This window comes from Sander vitreus, chromosome 21 (assembly GCF_031162955.1).
Source record: "Sander vitreus isolate 19-12246 chromosome 21, sanVit1, whole genome shotgun sequence".
NCBI lineage: Eukaryota > Metazoa > Chordata > Actinopteri > Perciformes > Percidae > Sander > Sander vitreus.
Genome location: NC_135875.1, coordinates 11,792,508 through 11,813,370, shown reverse-complemented (window position 1 = coordinate 11,813,370; position 20,863 = coordinate 11,792,508). Strand labels below are relative to the sequence as shown.

The 20,863-nt window shown below is 39.4% G+C and overlaps 1 protein-coding gene across 3 annotated transcripts in view; it reads right to left on the bottom strand.

Moving 5' to 3' along the window:
• LOC144536557 (zinc finger protein 385B-like) overlaps positions 1-20,863 on the bottom strand; it is a 71,879-nt gene that overhangs the window by 20,410 nt on the left and 30,606 nt on the right. For all 3 annotated transcript variants that reach the window (XM_078279759.1, XM_078279761.1, XM_078279760.1), the window contains exon 2: positions 19,822-20,088. In XM_078279759.1, the coding sequence (XP_078135885.1) occupies positions 19,822-20,088 (267 nt within the window). The remainder of the gene's footprint in view (positions 1-19,821; positions 20,089-20,863) is intronic.

Genomic DNA, 20,863 nt, shown 5'->3' with positions numbered 1-20,863 from the left:
TCGAAAACCTTTTAATTAGCAACATACAGACTTTTAGTGGCTGACATTCGGTGATCTTTGAAACATCTTTTCCTATAGACCCTTAGAAGTGTAAGACCTCTGTTCACTCCATGAAATGTTAGCAGGGAAAATGTTGATCCTACCAATAATATCATTTGAAATTAAAACACCTGTCTCTAAGGTCAAGGTTAAAGGCTGTGTGAGTGAAAGACACTTCACCAAAAATGAAATCTTACATACTTCACTGAGTCTGCAGCTACCCTAATCGTGCATACATCCTGACAATGTATTGCATGAATACTAATAGAGAGCACTTGAATTTGTAATCAACATTTTTTGGGCAATGTCATGTCTCCTGGCAGCGGTATATTTCAGCAGATTTTGCATTTTCTGCTTGATTTTTAAGGCACGTTGACGGATTTGGAAGCTAAATATTTTCATTCAAGTCAGCATTTCAGCAAATACCAAAACATGAATCAATTTTTGCTGACAGAGTGTATAGTGTGAATGTGCGTGTGTGTGTGTGTGTGTGTGTGTGTGTGTGTGTGTATCTTAAATTGAAGCATGTGCAACATTTGAGCCATTAAGAGTTTCTGTAACAATTGACCTCAATCTCCAAAGAGAGATTAACTCTCAAGAAACAAGAAAATGTTGTGAGTCAGCAGCCGTTCATGTACAGTAGCCAGCAGGAGGTAGAAATACTGCAAAGCCAACTTCATGCATGTCAAAAGTTAGAAATAGTCCATATCCAAGGAGTGGTTTTTGAGTAACCATTGTACTTTTCCTTACAGTTTACAGACAGAGGCAGAGCAACGGACTTACAACTCCTGTTCGAAGGACATAGAAGGAGTCTCAATTCCAGTGTCCTTGAGAGTCCATTCCCCAATGCTGGTGAGCAAAGTGAATATTCAAAACAAATTTAATGACAAGATGTTTTGAAAATATGAATATAATCTTGCCATCTATAGTATAATCAGTGACGTGGGATCCCTCATAGCTTCCTCACACAGATAAAATACGATATGTACCAACTCATACGCAGATAATTTAAGAAAAATATACAGGATAGAAACTATGCAAGTACATTTCTAAATTAGATATGTGAATAGCAATCTAGGGTCATAGTGCAGGCAGTGTACTTCTGTTCTCTTAGTATGGGACAGGTAGTATTATACAGTCTGATGGCTATTGACACAATAGAGCGCCTCAGACACCCCGTCTTGCACCTTGAGAGGATGGTGATGGTTGTTTAGAGTTCAGTTTATCCTCCCAACTGTTTCTAACTCCATGCTGTGCAGGCTCATTTAGTTTTTTGGTTTATTACTAGTTTATTCATCCCAACACTGATGCTGCACAGTACAACATCACCAAGAAGAGGGCACAGGCCACAATGAGTATGTTAAGCAGCCTGCTGCATGTACTGAAAGGCCTTATTGTGAGGTCAGACAAAGAGGCGGCGTAATTGTATACGAATCAATGAAAAAACACAAGTCGACGGTTCAGTGGTCAAATTCATGGAAATGATGCAAGGTGAGAATTAGCTTTGCTTTCTGTCTGAACGCAGCTTAAGGGTTTATTCATATCAACTTGGCTGATGAGCTGTTGAACTGTACAGCAGCTACTTTACAGGTGTTTCTGTATTATTATGTCATGTCGCAAAATCTTTAAATTGCTGCTGCTGGTACTGCTTCCACATCCAAACGTATTTAATTAGCAGGGCTAAAAATTTGATGAAATCACTACTATAAAAAAATCTACTCTGCATCGCCACCATACTGTACTGTTCTCCCAGAAACCCTCTTATTTATTAGGGGTTTAGTCAATTTTATTTAGAAAAGTAAAGAAATCAAATTTTATTTACGACACACAGCAGGTGATGTAATCTGTAATGTATTGAAAGAACCATTCAATGTCCTCACTATGTGCCCAACAGACAGTCCCACATGGCCTCTACAGACCCTTGAGATCACCCTGTCACAGTCCTGGTTGCCAGATATCTTAAAGCTGCATGAGTTCTTGGCAAATCCCAAAAAAAAAATAGATAGAAATAATAGAATCCATGGCATGTGTCTAAACCATTAAAATGACTTAATGTAGTTGGTTTTGGCATGCAGCTCCATTCCCAGGGAAATTTTTGCCCTCATTTTGATGCATGATGTGAGGCACTCTGAGCTAGACGTTTGATATGAATATTGAAGAGAAATCCTTGCCAGCTTTTGATGTTTTTAAACTCAATTATGCCACTATCAAAATGCTTATTACAGATTCACTTCTCATACATATATACACTAATACTATACATAACTGTACAGATCCAAATCAGAAGCAAATATTATCTCATTCTGACGAATTGGTTTTTCCTGACATCAATTATAAATAATGAAAAAAATTCCTGCTAATCATGATAATCCAAATTAGGTCTCCTTTACTAAAAACAAAAGTGGCACTTATGTCACACTCAGTGTAAAAGCAAGGTAGATGTGTGATGACATCACATGCCTCTATTGATTATTATTAACCACCAGGAGAGTAAAATGTGTGTGTGTGTGTGTGTGTGTGTGTGTGTGTGTGTGTGTGTGTGTGTGTGTGTGTGTGTGTGTGTGTGTGTGTGTGTGTGTGTGTGTAATAATGACATTGCAGGGACAGTAACCTGTTAATACAGTCACATTGCAGGGAGTCTCAGACAAATCTCAGGTCCCCACAAGGGTTGACAAAAACATTTAGGGCTAAAACTTGTTATTATTATTATTATTATTATGATTAAGATTAAGGTTGGAATTCATCATATTATGCATGGTTTGGATAGTAGTAGCATTTAGTGAATATAAATCAATGCAGCGTCCTCTTAAGTGACAGAAAGTGAGTGAGTGTGTGTGTGTGTGTGTGTGTGTGTGTGTGTGTGTGTGTGTGTGTGTGTGTGTGTGTGCGTGTGTGTGTGTGTGTGTGTGTGTGTGTGTGTGTGTACCTCCACAGTCATTAACAGTCAGGCTAATCAAACTCACACTATCAACACTCTACAATGACTGATTGGGGCTGTCAGTCTCTGTTAGCAGGGTTGAGGTAAATGAGGGAATGTCTTGTAATAACACACAACATTAGACAGGATGCCACATTTATTCATTCAGATTATACCAAACTGGTATTTTTCCAGTAACGAGTTATTGGAAAATCAAAAGAATTTGTGAAATGAGCATGATGTGTTCAAATGCAAATACAGCGTACCTGCTCTATGTACAAGTGCAAGACATTCCCCAACCATGAAAGGATGTTGCGAAAGAGTTATAACTACACCAGGAATCTAGTTTTACATCGAAAACTGACAGCAAAAAGTAAATGAGTTGGGTATGTAAGGAGATAACATAGGCACAGGCAAATTTTTGCTAACTAAAATGCTAGTTAACATTAGTAATTACACTTAAACAGCTAATGTGAGACGAAACTGCCTGCGCGCTTCTCCTGTACTGTACGGTAATTTCTCTACTATGCGACAGTAAGTCGCGTGGTTATGACACAATCGTTCCCATCTATTTTTACAAAAACGTCTGCTACGGAGCCATAACGTGAGGTACAAGGTAATGGAGCCTTTTATACATTGCTGTGTTTCTTTAGAAATAAACAATGGACAAATAGAGTCTTTAAACGCTTCAGATGTAAAGTTATTCGCTGTCAAAGTGGCGCCAAAATGAATGGCAGTCAATGGAATGCTAACGGGAGGTGATGGCTTGGTAGCATCAAAATGGCGCCATAGGAGGTTCGTGTTGTGAGGAGAAGCTTACCCCCTTGATTACAACCCATATTAACCTTTATAGTGGAAGCCCCCCTCTAGTGACCATACTAAGTATGACAGGAGCAAAGCAGAAAGTAATGTGACAAAGTATAAGAGCGCCAAATTCTGCGTAAGGAGGAGGGAGGTAGGTTGGAGTGGTGTATGGGTCAAACCAACACAGGACTTTCACCCAGGAGACCGGGGTTCGTGTCCTGTTTGATAATAAAAGTAAACAGCAAGTTTTTTTAGCTTTACGGAACAAGTTACGTCCCATTCAGCATCGAATGCGTAACCGAAAGTAAAGGAATGTCTGATTTTAACCCAAACCGCGATGTCTTTCAAAACTTAACATAGTAGTTTTGGTGCCTAAACATAACCAAACTGCAACCATTTCACAACGTTAACGACGTGTTTAAAACCGCAACTGTTTTGTTAAAAAATGCAACCATTACATTTTATGGTTTAGATATGAGGACGGAAAACGCTCCTGTGGGTCGTATTAGAGGGTAGGAATAAACAACCTATATCGTCGTATGGTTTGGAGGACTTGCTGCATACTTCAGATGCACTGAGCTTGCAATCCTGGCTCCATGCTGATGACGGGTATTTCAGATACTGCTGTGGCACAAAAAAATCTAAATGTTCTCACCAACACAAGGCATTGAGTCAAAGTACAGTAGCCTAATTACATTTGTTCTCTATGATAATCTGCACTATCAGTATTGCAATTAAAACCATACTGCGTTATACTCATTACCCTACGATTAGAATAATGAGTCATTAACGCTGCTGGATAGTGAATTTGAGCCCCAACAGGAAAATTAATGGTCCCATCTAATGTGACTCATGAACTGTCTAGTCAAACATTTTGAAAAACTTTTCCATAACATAACAATAAAATAAGGACTTGCTTTCTCTCTCCATCCACACAGAACATAGATTAATGTCTCATAGCTAATATGATGGGTCATATCATCCCACTTGCTAATATTATTGGTTCCATAAAGTGAGTCATGCACTCAAAGGTTTTTCTTTTCTACTGCATTAAAAAACTTGCACTTTGTCACACAGACAATTTAGTTTATTATCTACACTTCAGGTGAAATCGAATAAGATACTTAAACAGCTTTATGCTGTGCTGCAGTAGGTTATTTCAAGCTGATCAGATAACTATCATTTGTTTGACTTTGCGATTTAAAGTTCTACAGTTCTGTAGTGTTTTTTAACCTCTGATATATAGTACATAATTTGTATGTGTGTGGGTGATAGAATGCGTCACAGGGTTTTACTAATAAAATGCAAATTGGGCCTTTTGCAAGCACAAATATGATTTTAGTCAAGTGTAGACTTTTATTTGCTCACCTTTTAAAAGAGAATAAAGAGGTTGGATGTCACAACTCAAGCCAGCCTGTGTCACATTTAATAATATGTTGTATACATTGTAGTCACAGCCAATTTCATGTATTTCTTTTTTAAATTAATATGTTGACATTTTCAAACATTTCTTAGTTGACAGTAGAGGGCAAGAGAGAAGATGTAGGCGGAGGAACAAGGAGCTGATGACTCAACTAAAAACTGTAAGAGACAATGTGCCCCAAAGCACTGGATTACATTATTTTGTCATAATGAATGCATTTGTTAATGTTTTAAATCTTGGTTAAAAGCTCACTTTAAAAAACGTGGTTATTTTCATTGTCCAGCCCTGTTTATTGTGTCTATTTAAAAAAAAAAAAGTTTTACCCATTTCTACCAAATGTTTACGCTTTTATCGTCTTGCTGTATTACCTGGTACGCTTTATCATATCAGTTCTCTGTTCCATGTTTCCTGCAATTTGGATTATGTTTTTAAAAAGAGCCAAATAAATATTGCAGACTTTAACCAACCATGTGGCAATCACATCTTAGCCGTCTTACGCCACTGGATGCAGTACATTTCCAACTGTGGTACAATTGTGCTGTGCCCCTCTGAACATGTAAACCAGTCACCATTTCATACTGTGAGTCACTGCGATTTGCATCACTGACGTCGGCGTAATGTGGTGTTATGCATGGAAACAGAGCTTGTAAGATGTGTGTTATTACACTATTGTGATCCTGGTGTGCTCTATTATAAATGTTTTATTCAATGTTTTAAGGCCTCCCCCAGTTTCTGCTGTGCTACATATAATTGTAGGTCTACTACTTTTCAACAAAAGACGTAGGCTATAGAAAGATATAAATCTCAAAGCTGAGAAATATGTTCTTAATTCTAGGATTTTAACACATCATTACATCTATTTCATGTTATAGAATTAGATTTATATACAGAGGCTGTCACTGCAGCTCTTGACTAGCGGTGGAGGGGTGGGGACAGCTGCTGCATGGCCACCAGGCAAAGGTCTACAGCTATCTCCTCTCCAACTGTTTCCCTTTGATCCCTCTAATCTGACATTAAAAGCAGACAGCATCCAGAGCTGCCACACAGACACTTCTTAGTATTTCTATCCAGGCACACGCGGCACAGTGTATATGTGTCCATAAACTACTGAAGTATATCACACATAATTTTTACACATAACTTTGTGTTAACTCTATAAGATGAGACACTTCTTTTTCATCCTCATCATATAAAAACTAGAATTTTTGCCTCGGTGTTCATCCAAAATGAAAAACACAAACGTAAATCTAGGGCTGCAACTAACGATTAGTTTCATTACCGATTAATCCGCTGATTATTTTCTTGATTGATTGTCTATAACATGTCCAAAAAACATTGAAAACTGCCCATCACAACTTCCCAGAGACCAAGGTGACATGTTTAAATTCCTTGTTTGTCTAATCAACAGTCCAAACCCCAAAGATAAGCAATTTAAAGTGATATAGAACAGATAAAAACGCAGAAAATTCTCACATTTAAGAAGCTTCTACCAGCTACTTTTGGCATTTTTGCCATTAGTGACTGAAACGACTAATGGATTATCAAACTAGATGCCCATTAATCATTTTAGCTGAACTCTTGTTTACTCTTTCATTTGCATGCATGTATCTAGAGGTCAAACTTTGAACTTGAGACGGGTAAACGGTCTATGCATACTACCAACGTATGCTGGTGAAATAAAAGAGCTTAACTTGGCAACACTAAAGTGGTTCCAAATTTAAAAACCCTAAATGCAATCAGCATTATGCGCCCTTAGCTGAAAAAAACAAACACAAATGACTAAAAAAATCCCCACACTGCCTTTATCTTTAACAGGTTCCAATTATGCGAGCTAATCTGGGCATATTTCCCTCAGGAGGCAAAGACATAATTGCCAGCAATCTGTGCAGTGATATCAGCGCTGTTCTTGTGTGGCTTTAAAATGACTTGACACATCTGGGAGCTACTGTGTTGTATTGGTCTGAACTCCACATTTGGCTTAATCAAAAGGGGTCAATTAGAAAAACAAACAGGCGAGGGACTCATTTTGGATGCAGAGGAACTGAAAGAGGGCAGATGGTAGGCAGGAGACTGAGCTTGCCCTTGAGCAACGATGTGAAGTCATTGTTGTAAAAACACACTTTGACAGAGGAGTACTCGCATGCATTTAGGCAGATGGATACACAAAAAACAACACATCTCAAGACAAGTAAAACCTGATAAAACAAAATTTGTGAGGCTATTGCATTCCCATAAACAAGTGGTACTGACACACACTGTAAGAGTAAACAAACGGTCTTACCAAAAAGCATCTCCACGTGCTTTGTGATACCTCTGCTTGCTACTCTCTTCTGTGTTTGACTTAGGCGTCTCCTGCCAGTTTATCTCCCATCAGAGAAGTTGAACAAAAACCAACAAAGTGCCTCCTCGCAGATAACCTTCTCTGTCTCTCTTCTGTGTCTATCTTTCCTCCACTTTGATTCTCTAACTGGAATGAAATCCTTTCTCGGTCAACGACACATGTTGGCTGTGATCCAAACTGCTGCAGCTCAAGAACGACACATATGTGCTTCAATTAAAAGCCTCATGCTCTGCTGATCATGAGAGAAGCACCGAGGCGGAGAGAAAAACAGCAGAGAAACGAAAGAGGCTGGTGAGAGCAAAGTGTGTATTCTTCTGTGTGCGTGAGTATCTAAGAGAGCGCAAGTGAGTGAGTGAGTGAGTGAGCGAGGGAGCGAGGAAGAGGGGGGAGAGAGAGCTGGCAGCGGACTGGCTATCAACAACATTAACATCCCACCTCTCTCCCCCTTCTTCTTCTTCCCAGTACCATTTTCTATTCAGGGTTCACACCTGCATGTGCCCTAAAGGACAATCAAATGCAATTTCCTTCCTTGCATTACTTGACAACAATAAGCATCATTTATCAATCTATTTCTATTCTGGTATATACGGTCCTGCTTAAAATGTGCTACGTTGTCACCCAAAGTAACCAACATCGTGGGCACAAAGATGAAACATTTACAAGCTTTTAATCCACATCCAAATGATACACCTTATATGTTTACATCAGATACTGCAGTACGGTGTTTGTGATGATTGATTGCAAGGCCCTATTTGATTAGAATAAATGGTTTCTACACCCCTGTTTACATGTCCAATAGGTTGAGTGTGCAGAGTTTTCAATCAAAATACCTGAGTCACTCAAGCAGAACATAGTCATTATTTTTTCCACCACCACTTTGGTGTGACTGATCACCAGCATAATTAAACAGTGGTTTAGTGTTCAGCCAAAGTAAGCAGTAGAGTAATATTTAAATGAACTGTTCATTCTGCAGTTTTCCTACATACAACCCCAGTATTGTGTTCTGAAGGTTAACCCTCTCCTGCATGTCATATCTTTTAGACACTCTCATTTATACATTTTTACATGACGATCACAGGAGTGGCTGATGTGGCTATAATGTTGCATTTTGGGGAGGAACAGGAAGAAGCGCTGCAAGGGGCACATCAATGCAAGAAAAGGGAAACATTTGAATATTCAAAGCGACACTGTGTAACATTTGTTGAACAAGACTGTAGCACAAGTAGAGAAGAGTCAGCAAACTGACAGTTACACGACAATATATATCTAAGGTCTGCTAACATTAGCCACCATAAGTAATGGAAGTATGAGAATAATGTGTAACCATTCAAATACATTATATTTCTTATGTAAATGATACATTATCAGAAGACCCCAATCTATCCAATGCTTCCATGCAGGAGAGGGTTTTGACTCTGTAACGAGTTACACAAATCTGAATCATAAATCATGGAAGCTTAGCATATTGATAGTTCAGCTATTTCCACACTCAACACTGATTTAAACTATTTGAGATCAAGCAGCGTGCAGCTCTAGCAGAGTGTTTATTTAAATGAACAGGTGGGAGAGATTTTTGTACACCTAATCGCTCGCTCATTTTACGGACTAATCTTTCGATGATTACTGTATTAACACACTGCAGAGCAGAGTTGGATTCTCTGTTCTGTGTCACCCTTTCTGTGTGATATTTAGCTCAAATGGCTCTTTGAGTTGCAATGTATTTGTATGTATGTATGTATGTATGTATGTGATACGATGGTCTTGGTGTTATAATTGAGAAATTATGTGAAGTATATTCATTCAAGTACAGTATTTAAAGCTATAGTGCGCAACTATTTTATATGATGAATGTCCATTATATTCAAGCCATTGCCAAATGAGTTGATGCAAAGCTAATTAAGCCTATCAGCTCCACAAAACTCTCTCTGTATTTCTCAGTATGGCTATGTTTACAAAATGGTGTCGTCCAGTGACTTTCATGCGCAGAAGCTCGAGTGATACGTTTTACATCAACGCTGAGAAACGACAACAGCAGCGTTCAGCTTTGGAGACAAAGAGGACATAACAATTACAAGATAATTACCTCTTCTTTTTTAATCCCCCGTGTTAGCAACTGTGTGGAGGAGGGGTGGGGGGTGCGATCACAAGGCTTGCGGCATGTGGATGCTCCGACAGTGCTGTTGTCATTACTAAGAATTTGTCATGGGGGAGCAAGAAACTATGCACTACAGCTTTAAATACAATGTTTATGTAATTCAACATCATACTTACATTACCTACATTTCAAAAAGAAAAATTACACTTTTACACCACTAAATTCAGTTGTACAGCTATTCCATCTAGTTACTTTGCGGGCCTTTTCAAAAATGTTTCGAATTTTTTGGCTACAGATCTTCTACAGATTGTAAACACATCTCTTCTCTCAGGTATCTTCCCACAGGCTCTGAAAACTGCAGTCATTAAGCCACTCTTAAAAAAGAACAATCTAGACACGTCACTAATGAGCAACTATAGGCCGATATCAAACCTTCCATTTTTAAGTAAAATCATTGAAAAAACGGTTTCTCAACAACTCAACCTTTTCTTGTCACTAAACAACAGTTTTGATGCCTTCCAGTCGGGTTTTCGACCACACCACAGCACTGAGACAGCTCTTGTTAAAGTCTTTAATGACATCCACTTAAACACAGATAGTGGCAAAATTTTAGTCTTGGTATTACTTGATCTCAGTGCTGCATTTGATACGGTCGACCATGACATATTACTAGACCGATTGGAAAACTGGGTTGGCATTTCTGGCTCAGTACTAAAGTGGTTTGAGTCTTATTTAAAGAATAGGGACTACTTTGTGTCTATAGGGAATTATACATCTGAGCATACAAATATGACGTGCGGAGTTCCCCAAGGCTCCGTTCTGGGGCCTCTCCTGTTTAACATCTACATGTTTCCACTGGCTCAAATGATGGAAAACAATAAAATAAGTTACCATAGTTATGCGGATGACACACACATTTATATAACCTTATCGCCAGGGGACTATAGTCCAATACAACAACTGACTAAGTGCATTGAACAAATTAACGACTGGATGTGCCAGAACTTTCTTAAATTAAATGATGAAAAAACTGAGGTGGTTGTTTTTGGAGCAAAGGAGGAACGATTAAAAGTCAGCACTCAGCTTCAAACGATAATGTTAAAAACAAGAAATCTTGGTGTAGTCATGGACTCAGACCTGAATTTTAACAGCCACATTAAGACAATTACAAAGTCAGCCTTTTTACTCAGTTTACTCAATTACTCAGGACCTTTGTTGCATGGGGTTCTACTGTCTCTCTAATAAAAGGCATGAAAATGAATAAATTAATATATAAATATGTAATTTACAGAAATTGCTGCTCCTTATATGTAGTATGTATTGTAACCATTAGGCTGAGTGGCCCCATTTTAGAGTATAAATATATAGTATATTTTAAGTATAGGACTTTTACTTGAAACATTAGTATTTTTGCATTGTGGTATACATTTTACTTAAATTAAGGATCTGAGAACTTCTTACAGTTTGTGACCATTTACACCATGGACATGTTCTTAAATATTAAGAGTATTAAGCTTAGGATTCTCTGGTATGTGCTTTTAGTTGTTGAAGAGGAGGAGAGGAAGAGTTTCAGTGCATCTGAAATCTTGACTCATTCCAGAAGCACGTAGCTGGATATTTGTAGAGGCAACACAGAAGCTTGTACACACCGCTGGGGAGGGCAGGCCTTCAATGCATTGTTATTCATTCCACAGTCACTATAATCACTTCAAATAAACACGATTATTCTCACAGTGTCTGCCCCGGAACCCTGGCCTCAAATGTCATTTACAGTGTCGTAAACACACACAGACACAAACACACACACACTGCTTGTGTCTGCCCTGTGTGCTCCTTGCTGGCTACATGTCCACTTGAATATGTGTGGTGTGGAAGCACAACGCTGACAAATCCTGACAGTTATACACTTGATTTCAGCCTGCTGCATTCAAATGAAAGGGAGACAGCCTCGAGCAGAACAGTTGTGTGTTGGCTACACAGATTATGCTTTCATTCTCTGTGGACCTACTACTAAACATCGGCTATGCATACCTCTATTTACTTATATGGAATGATTGTCATGCCATCTTACTTATGGAAATGACTGAGACAGAAACAACAAGAGGGACAACAAAAGCCTCTTTCCTCTCAACCTAATTCACCAACCCAAAACAATTTTTATGCATTTTGACAGTATCGCAGCCCAATGCATTTTAACTTATTGCTTTTATAATGACAACACTTACATACATACATTTACTTATTGTATCTTGGATAACATCCAAAACCAATCTCAAAAAGTTACTCTTTCACCACTAAGACAAATCCAACGTTTCTCATGTTTATATTCAAATTTATTGACTCTCCTTCATATGCAGGATAATGGCTCTCTGCCACCTAAAATACCAAAAATGAACTATTTACGTTCACAAACCAAGTACAGCTCCTTGGGTAATTTCTGACACATCTCTGACCTGTAGATGACACAGCCATTGGAAAATATTGTAAAACAGGTGTCTGCTTTAACACTATCAGCCCCTGAGGGTTTTGGTATATATCTGCCAACCAATTGATTCAGGAAAAAACATAGGAAATGGTGAACAAGCCAGGATCACTCCTGTTATTCTGTCTCTCAGTCTCCAGCTCCACTCCTTCCTGCAGGCCTTCAGACTGTGCAGAATAGCGGTCGATGACAGAGCAAGTGACATCTTAAAAATGGCTGGTTTTTGCTAAGCAGTCTCTGCTGTATGAAATGAGGCCAAGCAGTAAAAAAAAACAAACCCTACCTGATAAATGTCCTATTTCATCACTCACACAGTTTTTTTCAGTGTGTGTGTGTGTGTGTGTGTGTGTGTGTGTGTGTGTGTGTGTGTGTGTGTGCGTGCGTGCAGGCACAGGCATACCACTTTTATGGTTGTTTTTGTGATACCATATAGCTACTGTATGTGGGTATACAGGAGGAGGAACAATTCAACAGTCAGGTAAGTATTAAGCCAAGTCAATCTGCAGTGGAGCTCTGTTTGAGAAATTTAGAGGAGATTTTCTATTAGTGAGGGGAAGCTTTGTTCCAGAAAGAAGAGAGGCTTAATTTTCCCTTTCAGTGAGAAGATTGTTATAAACAGTGCAGAAAATTGTTTAGGTCACCTCTCTGAACCAACTTTATTTTTCAGGATTTAGGATGTGTCTGAATGTGTGAATGTGTGAATTAAGAATGTGTCTTAATTTTTTTTTAAAATCAAATGAAAGAAGACTGAAAATCCAAGTACAGTCACATTAAGATACTCTGAAACTTGGCTTTTTAGCCAGAGGTGTGGTGGTGTGTGAATACGACGAATACCTAAAAATAGCCAAAGATGCATATCAGTGCACATCTTGCAGAGTAAGCCTGCAGGCAATGTTACAGTCTTGTTCATGTAATTAAACTGTGCACAAGAAGTTTTGAACTTAAAAAGGAAAATGTTTGTGTTCTCAATTTTTAAAGACACAAGATATTCACTGTTAAGGACTTCACAGCAAAACCTGCTGCATTTGTACTAGAAACTCCATCACCCTTTCAAGGCATTTCTGTTTGTTATAACTACATTATGTAATTATGCCAAATTATGTGCAGTTAAGATGTATTTGATATATATCTTATATGTGGGAAGACACAGGAGTTGAATAAAAGAACATCTCTCTCGAACAGATGTTTTTGTGTTCTTACTGGCTTTATTTATCCTTCATTCAGTACATGTTTCTCTCCTCTCTGAATCCTGTTGAAGATAAGTAAAATGCATCCAATCAATTCCATTGGTTGAAAAGGAAAAATAAGAAAAGAGTCAATCTCAAATGGACCCATGGAAACATGTCATACATAAATTAGTTCTCAAGTTGTGCTACAAAATAAATGATATATATATTTTTAATATTGTGTAATAATAATAATAATAATATTTTTTTGTGAAATAATGGATCATTTAACACTTATTGGGCCTCAAAGAATTATTCAAATGAAACCATTTGAGAAGTTTAGAGGGCAAATGTCTCTTTGTTGGAACTGTTAACAACTCAGACTTCTGAAATCCAGACCTGAGACCGACATGTTAAATTGCCCTCAGATTAACGTAAAGGGGTGCATCTCTGAAAGGGGCTATTATCATTAATTCACACCGAATTGTGCAAATTGAACCTTAAAAGCACTAAACATCTGGGGCCCACTATGTCCCCTATTTCTCCTTTACCTCAACTTTTGAGTGTGTCTGTGTGTGCAGTATACACGCATATCAGATATGCCATTTTCATGTGAGTTTATACGCATGACATAAACACACATCATACAGAAAATTTGAAAACCATAACCCCTGAACTGAAATGACTCCACAGTGGTCCAGATCGCTCAGTGTGGAGTGCAGGAAGTGGAAACTGCTTTGGTACGTTCCCTTTTCAAAAGGCCCCCAGTGAGAAGCACCCTATTAAAATCTCTTTTCATTTGAGCAATCACTTCATGCGGCTAAATAAAGGAAATACTAGTTCAGCTGTGGGAAGGGAATGGGTATTATAAGGCTGGTTTCATCGCAGCACAGACTGAATTATACTAACAGTCACCTTAATTGACTTGGCTCGTCCTCCTTTTCTTCTCTCTACTTGGAAATAGGCAACAGGAAGAATGGCTTGTGAGACATTGTGTAAACCTGCCATTTGTGTGTGGGAATCCTCCTTACTATTTGTTTACAAGGTTTGACAGAAGATCTGCCTGGCTACCATTTTGTGCCAGAAAACTGTTGATGAATTCAATAGTCATGTTGTTTTTACAAAATGTTATATAAGCCACCACAGGGATGCTTAGTGCGCCATAGGAAATAAAATCCTACAGTTCACTTGTTCTGTTGGTTAGATATGAAACATTACAGCCAGTGATAAACCCCTAGTTTCTCAAAAAAGAAGATTTGATGCTTTTCTTTGTCCTGTGATAATAAACTGAATATCTTTGAGTTTCAGACTGTTTGTCAGACATAAAACGTTGGAAGATGTCACTTGGATTTCCAGGAACGCATATATGATGGGCATTTGTTTTTAATATAAATGACTTGAGTAAGAAATTGTTAGATTAATAACATGCAAAATATATAAGTAGCAAGCTTAACATGACAAAGAAGAACAGGATACTGGCAAATAATTAGGCAGTCTGTGTCTTTGAAAGGACAATTTACAGGCTTTTTTCCTGTCTTTAAGTCAAGTTGCAAGTCTGCTCCAAATAAACCCTTTCACGGCTATTTGTGTAGGCCGGGGAGTTTTTTGACTGTGGTATTGTCAATTTCACAACAACCCAAATAAACACTGTAGGGTTCATTTAACCGGTTTCAAAATGGCAGGTGTGAAATCACTCTGTGCCCCGTGTGGGGAAACAAGAAGCCCTTCACCCTGAGGGACTGACACAAGCTGCCCATGAGTCTCATCTCAACTATCAATTATTGGATGAGATAGCTCTGACATTGTGGTCTGCAGCAGGTTGGCTGTTTAAACTTTGTCAGTGCTGATGCTGTTGATGTCTAATCAACACATGCACATTATGTAAAGCATGCAATGATGAACAATAGACAATGAAGTGTGACAGCGCCCTACACCAAAATGGAAAAAAACACATTTTAAAACAGTTGCAGTGGTGGTAATCACTGCTGTAAGTGTCAATATGTCAACAGCACTTTGGTTGCGGTACAACAAGGGGTAAATTAAAATTCTGTGTATGTCATACTGTAGAGTGTTCATTATGGTAGGAATTATGGTAGGGAACTATTTCCTGCACAACCCTCAAGAAATTTGTCAGTAATGGCAGCATTTTCTCTGAGAGAACAAATCGCTCCCTGCTTTCTTGCCAGCAAACTGGAGCAGAATGGAGGTCACCTTCACACTTTCCACTTGTGGCACTTTCAGACACTCATTGTATAATAACAGTTAGCAGACTTGAGATTGCCTTATAAATATACAACACATAAACCAGTAGGCTGCCGAAAAGCCTGCTCACTAAACCACGCTTCTGCTTTTGGCTTTCCTTCAGGTTTATTTAAGCAGACAGCATGAACTAACTCCAACTAGGAGAAATCTCCAGTGGTAAACCGATAAAGCTGTCTTTATTATAACTGATGGATAACTGTATCAAAGAGTTCTTTTTTCATCTTGGCTATGTCCAAAATCGGTATTAAGTGCACTAGGGAGCACTGAATGAGTGGACGAGGGAGTGATTTCAGACAAGGTTGTTGTCCGTATCTCCATCTGTAGTCTTGGAGGAGGAGTCACCAGTCTTTTGTTTTCAACTGAAATGGGGTAACATTCACAGAAGTGTCTGTTTCTGCACCAAAATGCTGGACAGAAGCCAGCCATTGACCCAGATTTCCATAAAAGTTACTGGAGTTAACATCAGAGCTCCTAATCAGACAGTCAGGAACTAAAAGTTTGGTGCTGGATGCTGGAAAGTCCCAAATACAATAGGTAGATAGATAGAGTCCAAAAATGGGGACCATGTACACACACACACACACACACACACACACACACACACACACACACACACACACACACACACACACACACACACACACACACACACACACACACACACACACACACGCCAGGGATCAGTCTCATACTTTTAAGTATGAATGATGATCTGCAGAGGCTATTATCTGACACAGAAAAAGTCAATAACATTCTGATGATAACAAAATGAGGTTGAAGTGAGGGAGAAATTAAACAATGGATATACGTACTGCTCATTTATTTCATGTGCAGTGTTAGATTGAAACAGCTAAACATGTGTGCTAAGCCAACAGAGAGAAAGAGAGAGAGAGAGAGAGAGAGAGAGAGAGAGAGAGAGAGAGAGAGAGAGAGAGACACTCATAAATCAACATTAAAAAGTGCCATCTTTTTGGCCAGTTGTTCATTAGAGGCTCTTTTTCTGTGATTGCTGAGTGCAGATTGATCAGCGCGGCAGTGACACAGGTGGTGGTGAGTGAAGTGAAGTGATTAATGGCCCCTCGTCAAAACAGGTGTGCAGAAAATGGGCTCTTCTGGAATAGTAAATATATACTGAATGCATAACACCTCCTCATGGTTTGCAGATGTGAACATTTACACAATTGTGACAGAAAGAGTATACTACAAGTCAAAATAAATAAACACCTGACTAAACAAGGTGTGTTAGGTATTAGGGTACAGTTTCCGAGTCTGCTGAAATACTATTTCTCCACCTTTTTGTGTGTGCCAAAAACACCAAACAACACAACTTCTACTGGAAAGCCTATATTTGCAGAACGTGCATAGTCAGTGCAAAGTAAACACAAAGCTTTTCTGACAGGTTGTGGGGGGCTCCAAAGTCCAAACCTTACTTTTTGTTGTTTTCTTTGTGCAGCATTTACTCGTAAAATATTTTGTCAGAAAAAAAAACCATAGCAGTGTTAAAGCCAGACCCAGTATCTGTACTGTCACATTCACTCATACTGTTAGCAGATATAGGGCAAATTTTCTTGATATCAAACTCCAGCACCAAGAAGCATGAGGCTCAGACACAAAGCAGTATATGTTTCTAGCATTTGTAAACAGACCCTCTATGGAGGAAAAATTGATTAAAACACTGCAGATGACAAAATAACAGAAGCACTGACAAAACAACAGCCCTGCAGTAAATAGCAATTTGAAGAAGTTCATCATGTTCTGTTTTTGTCCGGACTGTAAGAGGTGTTGATTCAACTATGGTCATTTTGAGGCAGTTTGTAAGTAAATATAAAGTTATGAGTCTTTCAGTCAATGTTGGTGAGGGTCTACATGTTGTTTCTCTCTAGCAATTAGTGTTGAACTGTTGTTTTCCGCTGCTTTATTGCATAATGTTTCAATCATTGAGACATTTTTCACAGCAGACATGTTATATTGTCATCAGATGAAAGACACAGGTGTAATTAATGTGTTTTCTGCTGTGACAAGTCAGAATGTCTGCAGTAGGAAAGGTCCATTCATTTGGGATTACCTGTCATTTTTCTGTCTCTGTAAGTTGTCTTAATTTGCTTTGAAAAGTCAGTTAAAATGGTTATTGTCTGCTAAAGCTCCCACTTATTCTCATTTGATATTCATATAAGTATGACTCACTTTGAAGTACAGCATTTTACAGCATTGCAAACTACAACCTTAAAAAATTATCCATAGAGTTAAGCACGAAAGTGAATTCTTTGTTAGCCTTTCTGGAGCTTTCAACTGTGTCACACAGTCTTCTTCATCGGGAGCAAAGTGCTATGAATGAAATCATGACAGCTACTGAGCTCGCATGTCAACAGAGCCATCTCCATGCCAACAAAGAAAACTCCATTCACCGATGTTTGATATGGTTGAAAACTCTGGAAAAAGCTAAGGCCCTGTTTACACGAGAACGCTCGCGGGTGAAAACGTAAAAATATTTTATCAGATGTGCCTTTCGTTTAGACGGCAACTGCGTTTTTTGGGCTTAAAAACGCAAAAAAGTGAAACCACCCTCCAGAGTGGAAATCTTATGTGTGTGGTTGTGGTGGCCCACCCCATATTTTGTTACATAAATCAAAATATAGAGTGATTACTCGCCCATAGCCACACTGCCATTGGGTATCCACAACCTGCCTATACTTGGTCCAGATGGTCCAGTGGAATGAAATTTCATTCATATGACCTTCAGCACTCACTGGATCGGTTCGCAGCCGAGTGTGAAGCGGCTGGGATGAGGATCAGCACCTCCAAATCGGAGGCCATGGTTCTCAGCAGGAAACCGATGGAGTGCCTTCTCCAGGTAGGGAATGAGTCCTTACCCCAAGTGAAGGAGTTCAAGTACCTTGGGGTCTTGTTCGCGAGTGAGGGGACAATGGAGCGGGAGATTGGTCGGAGAATCGGCACAGCAGGTGCGGTATTACATTCAATTTATCGCACCGTTGTGACGAAAAGAGAGCTGAGCCAGAAGGCAAAGCTCTCGATCTACCGGTCAGTTTTTGTTCCTACCCTCACCTATGGTCATGAAGGCTGGGTCATGACCGAAAGAACAAGATCCAGGGTACAAGCGGCCGAAATGGGTTTCCTCAGGAGGGTAGCTGGCGTCTCCCTTAGAGATAGGGTGAGAAGCTCAGTTATCCGTGAGGAGCTCGAGTGAGACCGCTGCTCCTTTGCGTCGAAAGGAGCCAGTTGAGGTGGTTCGGGCATCTGGTAAGGATGCCCCCTGGGCGCCTCCCTAGGGAGGTGTTCCAGGCACGTCCAGCTGGGAGGAGGCCTCGGGAGAGACCCAGGACTAGGTGGAGGGATTATATCTCTAACCTGGCCTGGGAACGCCTCGGGATCCCCCAGTCGGAGCTGGTTAATGTGGCCCGGGAAAGGGAAGTTTGGGGTCCCCTGCTGGAGCTGCTACCCCCGCGACCCGACCCCGGATAAGCGGATGAAGATGGATGGATGGATGGACTCTGTATGTACAGTTGAATGACAATAAAAAAAGCTATCTATTCTACTCTATAAGATTTGTAAAGGTAGAATATGTGGCAGGATTTCATTAGATTGTATAGATATAGTTAATAAAATGGCCTCTTTTGCAAGAGAGACCATAATACAGCAGAAAAAAAATGTGATAGTCACACAAGCACATACAAACAGCATCAGAAAATTAAATTTGAGATGAGATGAAATACAATGAGACAGCATTAGTAGGATACATTTACAAACCGAAATGATAATGATGTGTGTAGTTCTGTTCTTGTTGCTCGTGAGGCTACTTTTAAATCTCATAATCTGCAGTGAATCAGCAGGTAACTCAACCTTTGCGGAGGTAAGTGAAATAAGTATTGAGAAAATAGAATCAGTGAATACTAGGGGTGGGAATCACCAGAGGCCTCACGGTACAATATCATCACGATACTTATGTTACGATATTATTGCGTTTTTAAACATATTGCAATATTCTGCGATATATTGCAATTTTACCTTTTTCCCAACTTCAAATTTTTCCCAATTTCAAATTATATCCCAAAAAGGAAACTTTGTAAACATCTGTTTTATCTAAAAAGATACATTTCTCTGTTTTCTCACTTCAATTTTATTGCTACAAAATGGGATTGTCAAGCAGACAAACTGACCAACAAATATATAATAAAAGATCGATACTTTGCGTCTATGTATTGATATAGTATTGCCACAGAATATATCGCGATACTATGCTGTATCGATGTTTTCCCCCCACCCCTAGTGAATACCTGTGCTGACAGCTTTTGCCAGTCGGCGCAGCCTCCTCTGGTGCGTCTTCCCTCGGTAGTGGATCTGGGCCTGGGCGCTAGAGTTCAGCTGTATGTTGCACACATGGCACATAGTGGCACTGCTGCTGCCTTGACGTCGCTCTCGTTTGGCCCTGTGCACCCTCCTCTCCTCTTCATCATCCTCTTCTTCTTCCTCCGCCTGTCCCTCCTGACTCTTGGGAGGAGGGCTGCTGTCCAGCCAGACGGGGCTCTTTGGACGCTTCATACCTGAAGAAAGAAAAAGGTCTTTAATCAGAAGTGTTGCACAATGCAATGTGAAATAGAAACAATACAGTCCCCATGTGAGACATTTCATTCAAAATGTATGTTGTAAAAGTCTCCACAGGGGGGCAACAGAGCAGCATGGCTCCATTCAGGGCAGAGTAGTAATGGTCTTTTTCTTTTATGTGATTTAAACTGCAATTTTATGTGCACCACCATTATAGTCTTTGATATTTCGTTGTACAAAAACGGAGAGATTTCATAGGCAGACAAAAGATGCTTATCGCTTGGATTTATCAACATCCTTTGACCAGAGCGTTTACTGTCAGAAAATACAAAATTTCTATATGTGATCCCATTAAATTAGTATAGCCTGGTGCTTAAACATGCATTAGCTGAAAAGCGTGGCCTATCTCTGGCACATATCACACCATTACAACAAAGATGTGTACAGTGTGCAGATAAGCATCTTGTTCCAGCTTCTCTCTTTTTATCAGATAATAAAAGCCGATTCCCGGGGTACACAAAGTGACATATTTCTATGTGTGAGCACTTAATAACTGAGCGACTGGCAGCATAAATCAAGCGGCAACCATAACGTGAGCTCTGCTGTGATTGTGGATCTGTCACCCAAAGTCTAACTGAATTCTTTGTTTGGGTGCTGTTCATATGATAATGGCATCAATTAAGTACTCATGATGTTGGACATTCTATCCTCCCGCCTCGCTGAACACAACCCCCACCAAACAGAAACCATCACTTGAAAAATCTTTGCCATTCT